Source organism: Triticum urartu, chromosome 2, assembly GCF_003073215.2.
Source record: "Triticum urartu cultivar G1812 chromosome 2, Tu2.1, whole genome shotgun sequence".
NCBI lineage: Eukaryota > Viridiplantae > Streptophyta > Magnoliopsida > Poales > Poaceae > Triticum > Triticum urartu.
In genome coordinates, this window is record NC_053023.1 from 277,610,880 (window position 1) to 277,629,743 (window position 18,864).

At 42.4% G+C, this 18,864-nt stretch overlaps 1 protein-coding gene across 1 annotated transcript; it reads left to right on the top strand.

The window, feature by feature from the left end:
• The first annotated feature begins 10,038 nt into the window (after nt 1-10,038).
• On the top strand, nt 10,039-18,585 carry LOC125537037 (pyruvate kinase isozyme A, chloroplastic). The gene is made up of 6 exons (XM_048700333.1): nt 10,039-10,660; nt 13,366-13,456; nt 13,527-13,720; nt 14,004-14,125; nt 17,428-17,906; nt 17,975-18,585. The coding sequence occupies exons 1-6, from the start codon at nt 10,136-10,138 to the stop codon at nt 18,274-18,276; spliced, it is 1,713 nt and encodes a 570-aa protein (XP_048556290.1). The 5' UTR covers nt 10,039-10,135; the 3' UTR covers nt 18,277-18,585.
• Nucleotides 18,586-18,864: the final 279 nt, after the last annotated feature.

The following is an 18,864-nucleotide window of genomic DNA, read 5'->3' on the forward strand; positions in this document are numbered from 1 at the left end:
GAGAGCAAGATTTTATCTTGTAATTACTAGTCATGAGATCATAAGAAAGAAGGTTATGGCTAGAATTCAAGAGAACAGAGCAAAGCCTGCAAAGTGGAGTGGAACTATATGCCCTAATGTGTTCAAGAAGCTGCAGCTCAACATAAAGAGACCAGGAAGATGCAGAGTGTTATGGAATGGCAAAGATGGGTTTGAAGTGCAAGAGGGTGGGTATAGAAGGTTCACAGTTGATCTGGAGAAATGGACATGTTCTTGCAGATATTGGGAGCTCTCTGGACTGCCTTGTGCTCATGCAATCAGTTCAATATACACATGTGGTTTGAAACTTGATGATTTCATAGCAGATTGTTACTCCATCAACACATACAACAAAATATATGACCATGTGCTGCAACCAGCGGAGGGCAAAGAGAATTGGCTTATTTCTGACAACCCTAGACCACATCCTCCTATAAGGGTTAATAATAAACCTGGGAGGAAGAAGACTGAAAGAACTAGAGAGGAGCAAGAGAAGCCCAAAAGCAGCAAATTTCAAGGAAAGGAGTCAAGATGAGATGTTCAGTATGTGGTAGTACATGATGTCTACTACACAACCTTCTTCTTGTAGACGTTGTTGGGCCTCCAAGTGCAGAGGTTTGTAGGACAGTAGCAAATTTCCCTCAAGTGGATGACCTAAGGTTTATCAATCCGTAGGAGGCGTAGGATGAAGATGGTCTCTCTCAAGCAAACCTGCAACCAAATAACAAAGAGTCTCTTGTGTCCCCAACACACCCAATACAATGGTAAATTGTATAGGTGCACTAGTTCGGCGAAGAGATGGTGATACAAGTGGTATATGGATGATAGATAATAGTTTTTGTAATCTGAAATAATAAAAAACAGCAAGGTAGCGAATAATAAAAGTGAGCGTAAACGGTATTGCAATGTGTGAAAATAAGGCCTAGGGTTCATACTTTCGCTAGTGCAAGTTCCCTCAACAATACTAACATAATTGGATCACATAACTATCCCTCAACATGCAACAAAGAGTCACTCCAAAGTCACTAATAGCGGAGAACAAACGAAGAGATTATGGTAGGGTACGAAACCACCTCAAAGTTATTCTTTTCAATCAATCCAGTGGGCTATTCCTATAGGTGTCACAAACAGCCCTAGAGTTCGTACTAGAATAACACCTTAAGACACAAATCAACCAAAACCCTAATGTCACCTAGATACTCCAATGTCACCTCAAGTATCCGTGGGTATGATTATACGATATGCATCACACAATCTCAGATTCATCTATTCAACCAACACAAAGGACCTCAAAGAGTGCCCCATAGTTCTACCAGAGAATCACGACGAAAACGTGTGCCAACCCCTATGCATAGGTTCCCAATGTCACGAAACCCACAAGTTGGTCACCTTAACATACATCAAGTGGCACGTGGTATCCCATTGTCACCACAGATATCCACGGCAAGACATACATCAAGTGTTCTCAAGTTTTTAAAGACTCAATCCGATAAGATTACTTCAAAGGGGAAACTCAATTCATTACAAGAGAGTAGAGGGGGGAAGAAACATCATAGGATCCAAATATAATAGCAAAGCTCGCGATACATCAAGATCATATCACCTCAAGAACACGAGAGAGAGAGAGAGAGATCAAACACATAGCTACTGGTACATACCCTCAGCCCCAAGGGAGAACTACTCCCTCCTCGTCATGGAGAGCACCGGGATGATGAAGATGGCCACTGGAGAGGGATTTCCCCCTCCGGCAGGGTGCCGGAACAGGGTCCCGATTGAATTTTGGTGGCTACGGAGGCTTCTGGCGGTGGAACTCCCGATCTATCTTGCGTTCTGGAAGTTTTAGGTCACGTAGGTATATATGGGTGCAGGAGGTACGTCAGGGGAGCCACGAGGGCCCCACGAGGCAGGGGGCGCGCCCCAGGGGGGTGGGCATGCCCCCACCCTCGTGGGCAGCTCCCGTATCTTCTGGCGTGGGGTCCAAGTCTATCAGGTGTGTTTCCTTCCAAAAATAACTTCTCTAGTTGATTTCGTTCTGTTTCGACTCCGTCTGATATTCCTTTTCTTCAAAACACTGAAATAGGCGTAAAACAACAAATCTGGGCTAGGCCTCCGGTTAATAGGTTAGTCCCAAAAATAATATAAAAGTGGATAATAAAGCCCAATATTGCCCAAAACAATAGATAATATAGCATGGAGCGATCAAAAATTATAGATACGTTGGAGACGTATCAAGCACCCCCAAGCTTAATTCCTGCTCGTCCTCGAGTAGGTAAATGATAAAAAGATAATTTTTGATGTGGAATGCTAGTTGGCATAATTTCAATGTAATTCTTCTCACTTGTGATATGAATATTCAGATCCGAAAGATTCAAGACAAAAGTTCATATTGACATAAAAATAATAATACTTCAAGCATACTAACAAAGCAATCATGTCTTCTCAAAATAACATGGCCAAAGGAAGTTATCCCTACAAAATCATATAGTCTGGCTATGCTCCATCTTCACCACACAACATATTTAAATCATGCACAACCCCGATGACGAGCCAAGCAATTGTTTCATACTTTTGATGTTCTCAAACTTTTTCAATCTTCACGCAATACATGAGTGTGAGCCATGGACATAGCACTATAGGTGGAATAGAATGGTGGTTGTGGAGAAGACAAAAAGGAGAAGATGGTCTCACATCAACTAGGCGTATCAACGGGTTATGGAGATGCCCATCAATAGATATCAATGTGAGTGAGTAGGGATTGCCATGCAACGGATGCACTAGAGCTATAAATGTATGAAAGCTCAACAAAAGAAACTAGTGGGTGTGCATCCAACTTGCTTGCTCACGAAGACCTAGGGCATTTTGAGGAAGCTCATCATTGGAATATACAAGCCAAGTTCTATAATGAAAGATTCCCACTAGTATATGAAAGTGACAACATAGGATAGTAGCATTGTCCCTTTTTTTGGCCTTTCCTTTTTTATTTGGCCTTTCTTTTTTTATTTGGCCTTTCTTTTGGGGGGGGGGGACAATGCTCTATTGAATGATGATCATCACACTTCTATTTATTTACAACTCAATGATTACAACTCGATACTAGAACAAGATATGACTCTATATGACTGCCTCCGGCCGTGTACCGAGATGTGCAATGATGCATGAGTGACATGTATGAAAGAATTATGAACGGTGGCTTTGCCACAAATACGATGTCAACTACATGATCATGCTAAGCAATATGACAATGATGGATGTGTCATGATGAACTAGATGGTGGAAAGTTGCATGGCAATATATCTCGGAATGGCTATGGAAATGCCATAATAGGTAGGTATGGTGGCTGTTTTGAGGAAGGTATATGGTGGGTTTATGGTACCGGCGAAAGGTGCGCAGTACTAGAGAGGCTAGCAATGGTGGAAGAGTGAGAGTGTGTATAATCCATGTACTCAACATTAGTCATAAAGAACTCACATACTTATTGCAAAAATCTATTAGTTATCGAAACAAAGTTAGTTATCGAAATAAAGTACTACATGCATGCTCCTAGGGGGATAGATTGGTAGGAAAAGACCATCGCTCGTCCCCGACCGCCACTCATAAGGAAGACAATCAATAAATAAATCATGCTCCGACTTCGTTACATAATGGTTCACCATACGTGCATGCTACGGGAATCACAAACTTCAACACAAGTATCTCTCAAATTCACAACTACTCAACTAGCATGACTCTAATATCACCATCTCCATATATCAAAACAATTACCAAGTATCAAACTTCTCATAGTATTCAACACACTCATAAGAGAATTTTGTTATTCTTGAATACCTAGCATATTAGGATTTTAAGCAAATTACCATGCTATTTAAGACTCTCAAAATAATCTAAGTGACGCATGAGAGTTCATCTATTTCTTCAAAATAAAACTACCACCATGCTCTAAAAGATATAAATGAAGCACTAGAGCAAATGACAAACTACTCCGAAAGATATAAGTGAAGACCAATGAGTAGTCGAATAATTATGCAACTATGTGAAGACTCTCTAACATTTAATAATTTAAGATCTTGGTATTCTATTAAAATAGCAAGCAAAGCATAATAAAATGACATCTAAGAATAGCAAACATCATGTGAAGAAGCAAAAACTTAGGATCAACCGATACTAACCGATAGTTGTTGGAGAAGAAAGGTGGGATGCCAACCGGGGCATCCCCAAGCTTAGATGCTTGAGACTTATTAAAATATTATCTTGGGATGCCTTGGGCATCCTAAAGCTTGAGCTTTTGTGTCTCCTTAATTCCTCTCATATCACGGTCTCCCTAAATCTCAAAAGCTTCATCCACACAAAACTCAACAAGGACTCGTGAGATAAGTTAGTATAAACCATTGCAAAACCTTATCATACTCTACTGTAGAAAATCACTAAAATTATTATTCAACATTGAATACTAAATATCTCTGCATATTTAATAGTCCTATCCTCAAATAGAATCATTAAAGAAACAAACATATGCAAACAATGCAAACATAACAGCAATCTGCCTAAACAGGATAGTCTGTAAAGAATGCTGCAACATCTATACTTCCCTAGCTCCAAAAATTATGAAAGAAAATTCCCACTGTAGTAAATTTATTAGAGCTTCATATGCAAAAGGTTTCAACATTTTATCACATTCTGACTTTTCTAGGGAATTATTGCAACAGCGGTAAACTTTCTGTTTTCAAATAGCAACATGTATACTTCTAAAATAGGCATAGTAAAGGCTATCAATGCCATTTTTATTGAAATAAAAGATTCAAAACATTGTTCTAAATAACAGCAAGCAAATACTAACAAAATAAATTGACGCTCCAAGCAAAACACATATCATGTGGCGAATAAAAATATAGCTCCAAGTAAAGTTAGCGATGAACGAAGACGAAAGAGGGGATGCCTTCCGGGGCATCCCCAAGCTTAGGCTCTTGGTTGTCCTTGAATATTACCTTGGGGTGCCTTGGGCATCCCCAAGCTTAGGCTCTTTTCACTCCTTATTCCATAGTCCATCGAATCTTTACCCAAAACTTGAAAACTTCACAACACAAAACTTAAAGTAGAAAACTCGTGAGCTCCGTTAGTATAAGAAAATAAATCACCACTTCAAGGTACTGTAATGAACTCATTCTTTATTTATAATGGTGTTAAACCTACTGTATTCCAACTTCTATATGCTTTATAAACTATTTACTAGCCATAAATTCATCAAAATAAGTAAACAACACATGAAAAACAGAATCTGTCAAGAACAGAACAGTCTGTAGTAATCTGTATCAAACGTATACTTCTGGAGATATCAAACGTATACTTCTGGAGCTCATAAAATTCTCAAATAAATTGCTGGACCTGAGTAATTTATCTATTAATCATCTGAAAAAATAATTAACTAAATATCAATCTCCAAAAAAAATGGCAGCAATTCTCGTGAGCGCTAAAGTTTCTGTTTTTTACAGCATGATCAACAAGACTGTACCCAAGTCTTCCCAAAGGTTCTACTTGGCACAAACACTAATTAAACACATAAAACCACATCTAAACAGAGGCTATATGAATTATTTATTACTAAACAGGAACAAAAAGCAAGGAACTAAAATAAAATTGGGTTGCCTCCCAACAAGCGCTATCGTTTAATGCCCCTAGATAGGCATGATGATTTTAATGATGCTCACATAAAGGATAAGAATTGAAACATAAATAGAGCATCATGAAGAATATGACTAGCACATTTAAGTCTAACCCACTTCCTATGCATAGGGATTTTGTGAGCAAACAACTTATGGGAACAATAATCAACTAGCATAGGAGGGTAAAACAAGCATAACTTCAAAGCTTTAAGCACATAGAGAGGAAATTTGATATTATTGCAATTCCTACAAGCATATGTTCCTCCCTCATAATAATTTTCAGTAGCATCATGAATGAATTCAACAATATAACCAGCACCTAAAGCATTATTTTCATGATCTACAAGCATAGAAAATTTACTACTCTCCACATAAGCAAAATTCTTCTCATGAACAATAGTGGGAGCAAACTCAACAAGATAACTATCATGTGATTAAAAATTAAGATCAAGATGACAAGTTTCATGGTTATCATTATTTTTTAAATAATACGTGACATCAAATAATCATCATAGATAGGAGCCATGCTTTCATCATAATAAATTTGCTCATCAAAACTTGAAGGACAAAAAATATCATCTTCATCGAACATAGCTTCCCCAAGCTTGTGGCTTTGCATATCATTAGCATCATGGATATTCAAGGAGTTCATGCTAACAACATTGCAATCATGCTCATCATTCAAATATTTAGTGCCAAACATTTTATAGATTTCTTCTTCTAGCACTTGAGTACAATTATCCTTTCCATCATACTCACGAAAGATATTAAAAATGTGAAGCATATGAGACAAACTTAATTCCATTTTTTATAGTTTTCTTTTATAAACTAAACTAGTGATAAAATAAGAAACTAAAAGACTCGATTGCAAGATCTAAAGATATACCTTCAAGCGCTAACCTCCCCGGCAACGGCGCCAGAAAAGAGCTTGATGTCTACTACACAACCTTCTTCTTGTAGACGTTGTTGGGCCTCCAAGTGCAGAGGTTTGTAGGACAGTAGCAAATTTACCTCAAGTGGATGACCTAAGATTTATCAATCCGTAGGAGGCGTAGGATGAAGATGGTCTCTCTCAAGCAACCCTGCAACCAAATAACAAAGAGTCTCTTGTGTCTCCAACACACCCAATACAATGGTAAATTGTATAGGTGCACTAGTTCGGCGAAGAGATGATGATACAAGTGGTATATGGATGGTAGATAATAGTTTTTGTAATCTGAAATAATAAAAACTGCAAGGTAGCGAATGATAAAAGTGAGCATAAACGGTATTGCAACGTGTGAAAATAAGGCCTAGGGTTCATACTTTCGCTAGTGCAAGTTCCCTCAACAATACTAACATAATTGGATCACGTAACTATCCCTCAACATGCAACAAAGAGTCACTCCAAAGTCACTAATAGTGGAGAACGAACGAAGAGATTATGGTAGGGTACGAAACCACCTCAAAGTTATTCTTTTCAATCAATCCGGTGGGGTATTCCTATAGGTGTCACAAACAGCCCTAGAGTTCGTACTAGAATAACACCTTAAGACACAAATCAACCAAAACCCTAATGTCACCTAGATACTCCAATGTCACCTCAAGTATCCGTGGGTATGATTATACGATATGCATCACACAATCTCAGATTCATCTATTCAACTAACACAAAGGACCTCAAAGAGTGCCCCATAGTTCTACCGGAGAATCACGACGAAAACGTGTGCCAATCCCTATGCATAGGTTCCCAATGTCACGAATCCCGCAGGTTGGTCACCTTAACATACATCAAGTGGCACGTGGTATCCCATTGTCACCACAGATATCCACGGCAAGACATACATCAAGTGTTCTCAAGTCTTTAAAGACTCAATCCGGTAAGATTACTTCAAAGGGGAAACTCAATTCATTACAAGAGAGTAGAGGGGGGAAGAAACATCATAGGATCCAAATATAATAACAAAGCTCGCGATACATCAAGATCATATCACCTCAAGAACACGAGAGAGAGAGATCAAACACATAGCTACTGGTACATACCCTCAGCCCCGAGGGAGAACTACTCCCTCCTTGTCATGGAGAGCACCAGGATGATGAAGATGGCCATCGAAGAGGGATTTCCCCCTCCGACAGGGTGCCGGAACAGGGTCCCGATTGATTTTTGGTGGCTACGGAGGCTTCTGGCGGCAGAACTCCTGATCTATCTTGCGTTCTGGAAGTTTTAGGTCACGTAGGTATATATGGGTGCAGGAGGTACGTCAGGGGAGCCACGAGGGCCCCACGAGGCAGGGGGCGCGCCCCAGGAGGGTGGGCGCCCCCCACCCTCGTGGGCAGCTCCCGTATCTTCTGACGTGGGGTCCAAGTCTATCATGTGTGTTTCCTTCCAAAAATAACTTCTCCAGTTGATTTCGTTCCGTTTCGACTCCGTCTGATATTCCTTTTCTTCAAAACACTGAAATAGGCATAAAACAGCAAATCTGGGCTAGGCCTCCGGTTAATAGGTTAGTCCCAAAAATAATATAAAAGTGGATAATAAAGCCCAATATTGCCCAAAACAGTAGATAATATAGCATGGAGCAATCAAAAATTATAGATACGTTGGAGACGTATCAGTACACAACACAACAAGAGGAAGCATTCAGAAAACCCTTAGGACAACAGCTATGTAAAGGCAGCTAAGAGAAGCAGGAAAAGGACACAAGCTGCAGGCATGGCTCAGGTAATTTTCTATCTAGGACCCATTCCATTTTAATGGTAGGAACCATTCCATTTTAATATTGATAAATGTGTCGGAGATGTTGTCGGATGGTCTCGACGGTCTTGTCATAATTCTAGGACCCATCCCATTTTAATAATGATAAACGTGTCGGAGACGTTGTCGGATGGTCTCGACGGTCTTGCCGTAATGCTAGGACCCATCCCATTTTAATAATGATAAATGTGTCAGACGGTCTCGACGGTCTTGTCATAATTCTAGGACCCATCCCATTTTTATAATGATAAATGTGTCGGATGGTCTCAACGGTATTGTCGTAATTCTAGGACCCATCCCATTTTTTTATAATGATAAATACCTTTCCATATTTTCATGTTGCACTATGGACATATTCACTCAAAAGACCATTGCATTGTTGTTGTTATGTAGGACCAACCAGAAAGGACAAGCAGGAAAGCTAGCAAAAAGGGAAAAAACAACCAGCAAGAAGGACCATGCTCTCAGCAAGCAATCAGTTCACAACCACACACAACCCAGCCAACACAGAGTTCACGGCCAGCTCCAAGGGCACCAACAACTTCAAGTGCTCCACCAGCTCCAAGGGCACCAACAGCTACAAGGGCTCCAACAGCTCCAACAGTACCAAGGCCATTTAGGGCACCAAGGGCTTCAAACTCTCAGCCAAGCTCATCTTCATCAAAAGTTCCAGCTTATGGTGATGAGAGGTTCGAGTGGCTTCTAACAAGGAGGGGATAGTTTGCATATGCATCATTGGTGAAGTGTAGCATCAGTGATAAGCTTGAGCTTTTGTTGATGCAAAACATCATCTTAAATGATGTGCTTTTGGTCATGTAAAACTTAGTTATGATGGATGATGAATGATTGTGCAGAACTGCTGCATTATGGGCTTTTGGTGATGTTAAACTTTATTCTAGAGCTATTTGAATGGAAGAACAATATGTTATGGTCAAATCCTGGTGCATATTTTTGTGTTTTAGTATTATTGATTTCCTGTGCTGGGTTACTACAATTTCAACTGTTGATTTTCATGAAACTGGCTCTGTTTTTGGCATCTTCAGTGTCTTCCTCTGTTTTTACAGTGTTCATGTTGTCAGTTTCGGACATATAATCACATATTGAAAATTTGGACAAGTGGTCATATACATTTGTCTGTTTTAACAGTGCTCTTCTGCATTGTGCCAAGTGATCACTTTCAGATTTACACAAAATTTGCTATAATCTACAATAGAAAAAGTTCAGTCAAATTGAATATACTAGTAAAGTTGACACTTAGCAGCTCAGCTCCAAAGGGGGGGATTTATTCTTCCCGCGCGAAACAGAACCTCCCAGAGCCGATTCCAGCGCAAAAGAGGCACCTCGGTCGACCCTATCTAGCAAAAAATCCGCCACATACGCAAAACCGGGGATTAAACCTACCAAACTGGGCTCACCCAACCGGGGATTAAACCTACCAAACTGGGCTCACGGGGTGATTTGCCTGGTATTTGTCAGTCCAGAGAATTAAGAAGCCGGTTTTGCAGCTGTGTGTGGGTGAGTTGGGGGGTTGATCTGCTCGAAATCTGACAGCTCAGGGGGTATGTGGACTTCTTTCCACCTCCAACCGAACCGGCGGCATCTCCCCAAAGCATCATCCTCGCAATCTCCGCCCCCCACACCCCCCCACCCCCCACCGAGAGCCAAAACCCCCGCAAAAATTACTCACTACTCTCCGCAAGCGCGCATCTCCACCGCCGACGCCGCTATGCCCGCCGCGCACTCCCTCCTCCACCTCGCGGCGCCCAAGTCCGTCGCCCCAACGTCCACCCTCTCGCCGGCCGGCGCCGCCCACCTCCGCCTGCTGCCCTCCCGCCGGCCTCAGCGCCTGGTCACGTCCTGTAGCTCAGCCCACCCTGACCTCGCCGCCTTCCCCAACCCAAACGGCCTCCTGGTGGCCGAGCCCGCTGCGGCAGCGCCCATCGACATTGACGTGGCCACGGAGGCCGAGCTGCGGGAGAACGGGTCCCGGAGTACGCGCCGCACCAAGCTCGTCTGCACCGTGGGCCCCGCCACCTGCGGCCCCTCGGAGCTGGAGGCGCTGGCCGTGGGGGGGATGAACGTCGCGCGTCTCAACATGTGCCACGGGGACCGCGAGTGGCACCGGAAGGTCATCAGCTCCGTGCGGAGGCTCAACGAGGAGAAGGGGTATGCTGTTGCCGTCATGATGGACACCGAGGGGAGCGAGATCCACATGGGGGACCTCGGCGGCGCGCCAGCGGCCAAGGCAGAGGTGAGGTTTGCGCTGGGTTTTGGCTCGGCAGCTGCTCTTCCCTTTTCATTTTCCTTACGAATTCTCATGCACATCAGACAATATGTGCTTCGCTACGGAGCAAACACCAGCTGTCATGAATCAGGGTTGGTTTGGCTGAGGAATTGGGTAGTGGAGTGTCGTTCGTGTCCGGTGAGATCGAAATCGTTGCGCGAAAATTCTCCATCCTCCAACTAACATAATAGAAAAATTCGAGGAGTTCTTATCGAACACATTAGGGACTCGGCTGAGGTACGCCGGTACAGCTGTGCACACGTAAGAGCTACCTTGATCGATTCCTACTTGAAGTATTGAAGGCTGGCTTAACACACACGCAGCGCACGTGACACGTACATCGATTTGGTTGCCTCAGAAGCTTGTCTTTCTTTGATCTGATTGATTACACGTAGAGTTACATGTATAGATATAAAGCAGCAAAAGGTAGCTAGGTAATATCTATACGGTGATTGTTTCGGGTCTGACCTCGACTATGACTTGTGGTTAATTCGAACAGAAGGATTAGGAGATAGCCCAGCCGTACTGGTGTACGTGAGCTAGACTCTTGTGTTCCTGTTTCATGTGCGAGATGGACAACCGAGGAAAATCTAGGGGGGAAGCTTTGCGCCCGTTGATTGAAAAGAAAGGATAACTTGTATGCTTCCACCGGCCTATTTGGCTGAGTTGGTTACAACAGATAGAACTAAACCGCAAGTCACGTGTTTGAATCCCATCTCCGTATGGCCAAGCCGCTCGCGTGGGCATAAAATTCCTGTTCGCTGCAAGCTGTTTTTTTCAAAGCCCAAGTGTACGCGGCCAGCCGGCCACCAAGTTTTTCGCTGAAATATACAGGCGAAGTCCCAAGTAGACGCGGTCTTTTCGGTGGCTTTGTTTTGCTTTTGGAGCGTGGGCAAGGCCCAACCGAACGAGGGAGGACGAAACAAAAATTAATGACCTACAAACACCAACTTCCCTTTAATAGTAGAGGTATCCCATTTTTAAAATGCTGGTAGCATTTCTAATTTAATTTCTTGAATGCAGGGGCCAGTAAAATAGCTGAAACAAGGGATATTATAGCAATTATCTCGTTTCAGATACTTGTTTTTGCGTATCTTTGTCATATGTTTGGTACTGGGTAGTTACATGAAAAAATCCTAGATTCTAGATAGCTAAGAAGTTAAGAAGTGATGAGCAATGAGCTTCTGAAGGTAATTGTCATGGTCTAGGGTCCAACACTTGAATAATCGTATGAAGCATCCTTCAGGTCTTGCTTTTAGCAGCTCTCGAAACAAAAAAGGTATTCTGATTTGAGTGACTTCAGTGGATTGGTTGTAACAGATTTAGTTGTTAGGAATTTAGTATGATTTTTTAAAATCTAATCTGTAGTCACTTTTTGGCCATTTGGGTTGAACTCCCAATGACCCCAACATGACTGATATGTGACACGGTTGGGCATGTTGTCTTTGGTTAACTTATCAATAGGATTTGGGCATGAGTTTTCTTTTCTTCTAAGATGTTGTTATTGCTTCTTTAAATACTTGGAAGTTAATAGTGCTTGAGACCGTGTTTTGAAAACATGTATATATATATATATATATATTTTCGGAGAATCCTTGAAAGGTTAGGGCAATTGATTGTAAGAATAGAGTTGCCCAGTTCATTAGGGAAAACCAGGCGAAAACCAGAAAAAACTTGTATACTTAAAACCCACAAATTTCTTGAATCTTTTCCCCTCTTTATAGGCAGGCTTAGCAAAATCTTCGTGATTAGTGGAGTCTGAACTTTGCGGATCACCTTTGTCAATGGAAATACAATGGTAAGAAAAATTCAATAAAATCGAGTAACTCAAAGGAGAAATGCATTTTGGCATGCAGTCGCCAAGTTCTACGATCAAGAAAAGACTAGTGTAATCATAATAAAAATTAAAGATATGCATGTTCAAGCTAATGCAGCCTTTTATGAAAGCTGGGTTACTTTTCAAATTTAATCTTATCTTCTGTTCTTAAATAGCTGCAACCCACTATCTATTCTAAGCATGCAGAGCCTCCACATGAACAAACCATGCATGTCCTCCACGTCTTTAATCTACCATCCCAAACTATTTTCCCCATGCATGCAACCCTTTCACATCAACAAATCATGCATGGCTGCCAAATCATTGCCATCACATCAAAATTAATTCTCACAATTATTCATGTCATTAATCTAATTATCCATGTTTTCAGCCTACCATCCCGCGGCAACGCGTGGGTTATCTACTAGTTTTCCATATATAACAGTTGAAAATTTGATGGTAACTAGTGGTGGCATGATACGGTCTATTTCATACTACATGTTATGAATATAATCTGTAAAAAATTCAGACTAAAGTTTAATCAACAACTATAGGTAATTGATGCACTACTCTGAAAAATGAGATTCTGACATCCTCTTTGTGAAAACATCATATAACAAGAGCTGGACGTAAGATTGAAGAGTAGCCAACTACCCAACCCAACTCATCTATACTCATATTTAATGAGAATCCCTGATATGCTCAGCTATATCGTTTACTGTGCAATTTCTGATTTGAGCCTTGGGTGCAAGTGTTTCTGTGGTCATCACTAGGAATTTTATTTGCTATCTTTTTCAGAGAATTGCCTTAGTACCATTATAAGTTTGGTCACACTCTATTTTGGTGGATTTCACAGGATGGAGAAATCTGGACATTCAGTGTTAGATCTTTTGAGGCACCTCTCCCAGAACTAACTGTTCATGTGAACTACGAAGGCTTCGCTGAAGGTTAGTATACCTCTTCATTACCCTCTATAGTTTTTGTCGCCGCTTAATTGTATTTCTGATTCCTACGAAGATGTGAGAGTTGGTGATGATCTTCTTGTGGATGGTGGAATGGCTCGGTTTGAGGTCGTTGAGAAACTAGGACCGGATGTGAAGTGCCGTTGCACAGATCCTGGTTTGCTGTTGCCACGTGCCAATCTTACATTTTGGCGGGATGGCAGTGTTGTCCGCGCGAAGAATGCCATGCTTCCGACAATTACATCGAAGGTGACTTTACTATCATGATAAGCTGTTGCTATGAATCTGTAGTATTCTGTGTGAACACCTTGGATTGTCAGCATTTCCTTTTGTTGTCTGAATCATGAAATCTTTTCAATTGGAAATGTCCTATTTACTCCATAAATATCACTGCATTGTAACACTGAAGAATTTCCTGGAATAGTCTGTCATCTGTTTCTTAGATTGCTACCTGGGTGGTTTGTTTTTTGCTGAAAAAGGGATTTGGTAGTTATCGATAATAATCCCCTTTTTCTTGTGACGCCTTTTGCAGGATTGGCTCGACATAGACTTTGGAATTGCTGTAGGTGTAGATTTTATTGCAGTTTCATTTGTTAAGTCAGCTGAGGTTATTAACCATCTAAAGAGCTACATAGCAGCAAGGAGTCGTGGCAGGTAATATTTCTCTCAAGTTCTTAACTAGTTGAAAAGAATTGTTTAATGCCGTCTGATGCGTTCTTTCCCATCCTTCTGTCCACGGAGCTGTGGCATCACTTTACACATCCATTGGATGAAATAATATTGTCATGGAGATCTGAGCTCAGCTAACATACGCACATGCAAACTAATGCCTGAGCTGTACAAGGTGCACATGTCAGTCGCGCAGACAAGTATCATGTTTTTTGGTCCTACAGCTCCCAACATCCCATGTACAATATCACTAACAGACCCCCTCCCCCCACCCCGCCCAAAAGAAAAGAGACTCGGTCATAACAGCACTGACCCTTTTTGTGTGAGGCAAGGCAACTTTTTTTTTCTTCCAAGGGTTGTGTTCTGAGGGTGTCAGGCATGTTGTATTGAGTGAGTTTTCTCCCTCAGTTGTACATATTTCTCCCTAATGAAATGTTACACAGCTGTCTTGCGTGTTTGAGAAAAAAAACCGGCGCTAACCCTTTCTAGTTCTCCTCCACTGCTGTTCGCATATCGATTTTTGTATTTCCTCTATGGATGTCAATCAGGCGTGACGGGTCCGTTTAAGGGTCACCCATGCCGTCCCTGCCACACATTTTCGCGCCCATGAGGACCACTCATGACAGGCACACAACCTTGCACATACCCGTCACCGGCTATTGCCCGACACCCATGGGTATGCTCATGTGCCTGACGCCCATCGGTCAGTAGCACATGGAGCTACCAAGTTCAGACGACGATGCTATCTCAGTCCCAAAGAAGGTCCACGTACAACAATTGATTCCATTGAATTAGACAGGGTTTAGTTTTGTAAACGGGTGGACCCAGCACAGGTTACCTATGCTCTTGACCACTTATTGGGCGTTACTTTGCACCCACGAGGATGCCTGCGGGGAGAAAACTCGGAACATGTGCGCAGGTTACCGGACAAGATTGCCGTCCTTAACTCTCTCCATTTCATATTTTAGGGCGTATAATTTCTTTTCTTACTTTATAAGGCGTATGCTGGTAACAAAGCTGGAATCAAGTCACATCTTCCTACACTACCCCTATGTTACTTTTCTTCCTCCATCCACCGCTAGAGCGACGGAGAGTTGCCAGCCATCCAAGTCTCCTAGGAAAGCTGAAATACATCCATTCATCGCTGCATATTGGAAAATAATTCACTAATGCAATAACCTCGGTGCAAGGCTACATAAGTTTTTCTACTCAATACTCTCTTGCTTTTGGCTCACCTTAATCTTCAGTTCACACTGGTTGCAAATACTTCTTAAAGTATGAAATGGAGGGAGTAAGCTAAAGTTGGTTCCTCGACTGCCCTATTATCTCGCCATGACTCATACCCATGTGCGCACATATCTTGACCTCTTAGATTGTAATCCTCAAGTGTAATAGTGTTTATTAATTTTGCAAAAATAAACAGTGTTTATTATATCGCTGTAACTTAAATGAGTGTGAGATCCAGTTTTCCTCCCCGCATCATCATCTGTTCTTACTGGTCAGAGGCCCCCTTCTACCCTGGTGCTTCTGCTCCAATCTCAGCAGCAATGGCTCTGTCATTGTGTGCTGCCCTCATTGCTGATCCACACTACATCCTCACCCTGCTACTGGATAACTTGATTTATATCATGCATCTCAATGATATTCTCCACTCTCCAATCGTCTCTTTGATCTGCCGCCGTGTTGTGAAGAGGGTAATGGAAGCAGCTATGCCTAGACTCCAGTGTCTGAAGGCCGGTTAATAGATCAGACATGTTGTAGTGGCGGAGACAGGGCTTGATGGAACCAGAAGCAGGCTCAAGACCAAATGAGTAAGGTTGATCACATCTTTTCTCCAGTAAGAGCCTCCTTGGGTAATGCTAAGATTGCTTGTGAGTGTCGCTTGCAAAGATGAGCGTGTCTGCAAGTAATGCCACTGACGAAGCATGCCCATTGCCACTACGCCGGCAGTTGCATGCGATATGCTGTAGATGTAGCAAACCTGTATTCCGCTGCAATATACAGGCACCTCATTCCTATATAAATAATTCACTGTCTTTTGTTTCAAGAGATTTAGCACATAAGGATCTTCATGTTTTTCAATCCATGATGGTAACACAGACATTTAGTTAATTAGTTAGAGTTGAATTTTATTTTCTCAATGGTCTGCATACTTGACAATACAATATGCATGACTACTATTTCTAGAGCTTTAGCAACTCTTATACCCCCAGGTATAGTTTTAAAAATCGGACCGGACCGGCGGTCGAACCGGAAAAAACTGGAACCGGTGGCACTCACGGTTTCTTAAGCACTGCGTGGACCGCCCTGCCGTCGGACCGGAGCGAAACAGGCGAATCGGCCGGTTTTTGGGGTAAACCAGGAGTAAAACCGAGCGGTTTAACCGAATCATGGGAGAATGCGGCCTTTGCATGAAGCAAAAAAAGGATTGTGCCGGGGAGGAAACGAACCCAGGTCGCCCAACAAACAGGCCGTAGCCTAAGGTCTGGCCCAGCAACCAACCCAGCTAGCCTACGTTGTTGTCAAATGAAAGAAAACTATTTTATTTGACCTCTGTTAGTATATTAATACACAAAACATACCTTTTATAGCCTAAACAACCAGAATGAACCAATGAACGCACTGATTCTTGGTAGTTACTAGAGATAATAGGGCAAATCAGCGACCTTTGATCACCTTTTCACAAAAACAGAGAAGGAATTACAAATAATGTTATGTCGCAGTTGCAGACTTACGGTACATCCAAATGGATCATCTGAATGGTGCAGTCAGCTATAACTTGCTGCAGCTCGGCCCCTTTCACCAAATTCGGGAACCAGCTGTGTATGGCTAGCTTTGTCCACTTTTTCATTATTAATTCCAGAGGACAATTAAGCGAACCATGCCTACAGGAATATTTGAGCTTTCAAATGTGAAGATTAGCTAGAGTGTGAGCTTTTTTTGAAGATTAGCTAGGTTTCTCATGTACCATACTGTTGGGGCTGCATGAATCTTTGTTTAAATTTGAACCCCTTAATTCGTAACTTCTACTCATTCCTTGTGTATTTTGTTTGTGGCTAAATGAATGGGCATGGTAAAGAATTGCATGAAGCTGAATGGCAAAAGAAAATAGCTGTCACTCTGTTGGTATTTTGTAGTCTTTCTGAATTTGATCTATGCGCCTTATTTTCTGAAAAGGCCAGCATAGATTATGCATTATGAATAGAAACGAGCCACATGCTGTGTTTCTGAAACATTGACTCAAATTGTTCCATCCTGATCATTATTATTTCGTTGTCTATGATCAGTGATATAGCGGTCATTGCAAAGATCGAGAGCATTGACTCTTTGACAAACTTGGAGGAGATCATCCGTGCATCAGATGGTGCCATGGTAGCCAGAGGGGACTTAGGGGCACAAATTCCCTTGGAGCAGGTCCCTTCAATACAACAAAAGATAGTTAAACTGTGCAGGCAGCTAAACAAGCCAGTCATTGTTGCTTCCCAGCTTCTCGAATCGATGATCGAGTATCCTATACCCACCAGGGCCGAAGTTGCTGATGTTTCTGAAGCAGTCCACCAACGTGCGGATGCTCTGATGCTTTCTGGCGAGTCAGCAATGGGTAGATATCCAGATAAGGCACTCATTGTCCTCAGTAGTGTTAGCTTAAGGATTGAAAGATGGTGGAGGGAGGAGAAGCACCATGAGCCACTAGAACTTGAGGACGTTTCGTCTTCTTTCTCTGACAAAATATCAGAAGAGATCTGCATTTCTGCTGCTAAAATGGGTAAATATTGCTGTCAATTGGCCCTTTCACTTACTTGGTCTATAATATCTAACCAATTTGACTTGCAGCTAACAAGTTGGAAGTGGATGCCGTTTTCGTCTACACGAAGGGTGGCCATATGGCCTCCCTGCTTTCACGGTGCCGCCCTGACTGCCCAATCTTCGCCTTCACGAACTCGACGTCCGTGAGGAGACGACTGAACCTCCAATGGGGCCTCATCCCCTTCCGCCTCACTTTCTCCGATGACATGGAGAGCAACCTGAACCGTACTTTCTCCCTGCTCAAGGCGAGAGGCATGATCAAGTCCGGTGACCTGGTGATCGCCCTCTCCGACATGCTGCAGTCCATCCAGGTGATGAACGTACCATAAGAGGCATGAATCCCTAGCTGTGCTGTTCTGGCCAAAACGAGACACTGCTGTAGCGTTTGCAATTTATTCGTATGTTCTTGTATTTAGACGGACCTGAGAACTCAACCGCGACAATAATAATGTGCTGCAGTTCCTAGCCTGATGAACTCATGTACTGCGTATTATCTAGGATTAGTATGGGAATCGCTTGATCTATGCTTTTGTATTATTTGTTTGGTTTGCTTGTATCAAGTGGTACATGTAAAAGAAAAAATGGTACATGTAAAGTGATATTTTCCCTCTGTAACACGCCGTGAAGTGAGGCACCAACCTTAGTTCCTTGAGCCTTTCGCTTATCAATAGCAGAAATATCACTGGCGGAGCTCATGCTTGGGGAAGGTTGAATTTTAGAGCGATTGGGACGAGCTAGCGCTGCTAATCCTTCCACGGCTCATCTGCTCGACCAGTCCACCGGTAGTATCGCGTTAGAATTTATACAGTCAAATATCCTTGTTAGGGGAAACTAGAAGTAAACCTTCGGCCGAGCCTCCCAACCCCGCGCTGCTGGCCACTCCGGCCAGATCCGGCCGTTGTGGCCTGCCAGTTCCC

Bases quoted from the DNA above. Each gene is read 5' to 3' on its own strand.
- LOC125537037 (XM_048700333.1), top strand. From the start codon at position 10,136: ATGCCCGCCGCGCACTCCCTCCTCCACCTCGCGGCGCCCAAGTCCGTC. The intron at 10,661-13,365 runs GTGAGGTTTGCG...TGGATTTCACAG, and splicing joins CGCCAGCGGCCAAGGCAGAG to GATGGAGAAATCTGGACATT. The intron at 17,907-17,974 runs GTAAATATTGCT...TTTGACTTGCAG, and splicing joins CATTTCTGCTGCTAAAATGG to CTAACAAGTTGGAAGTGGAT.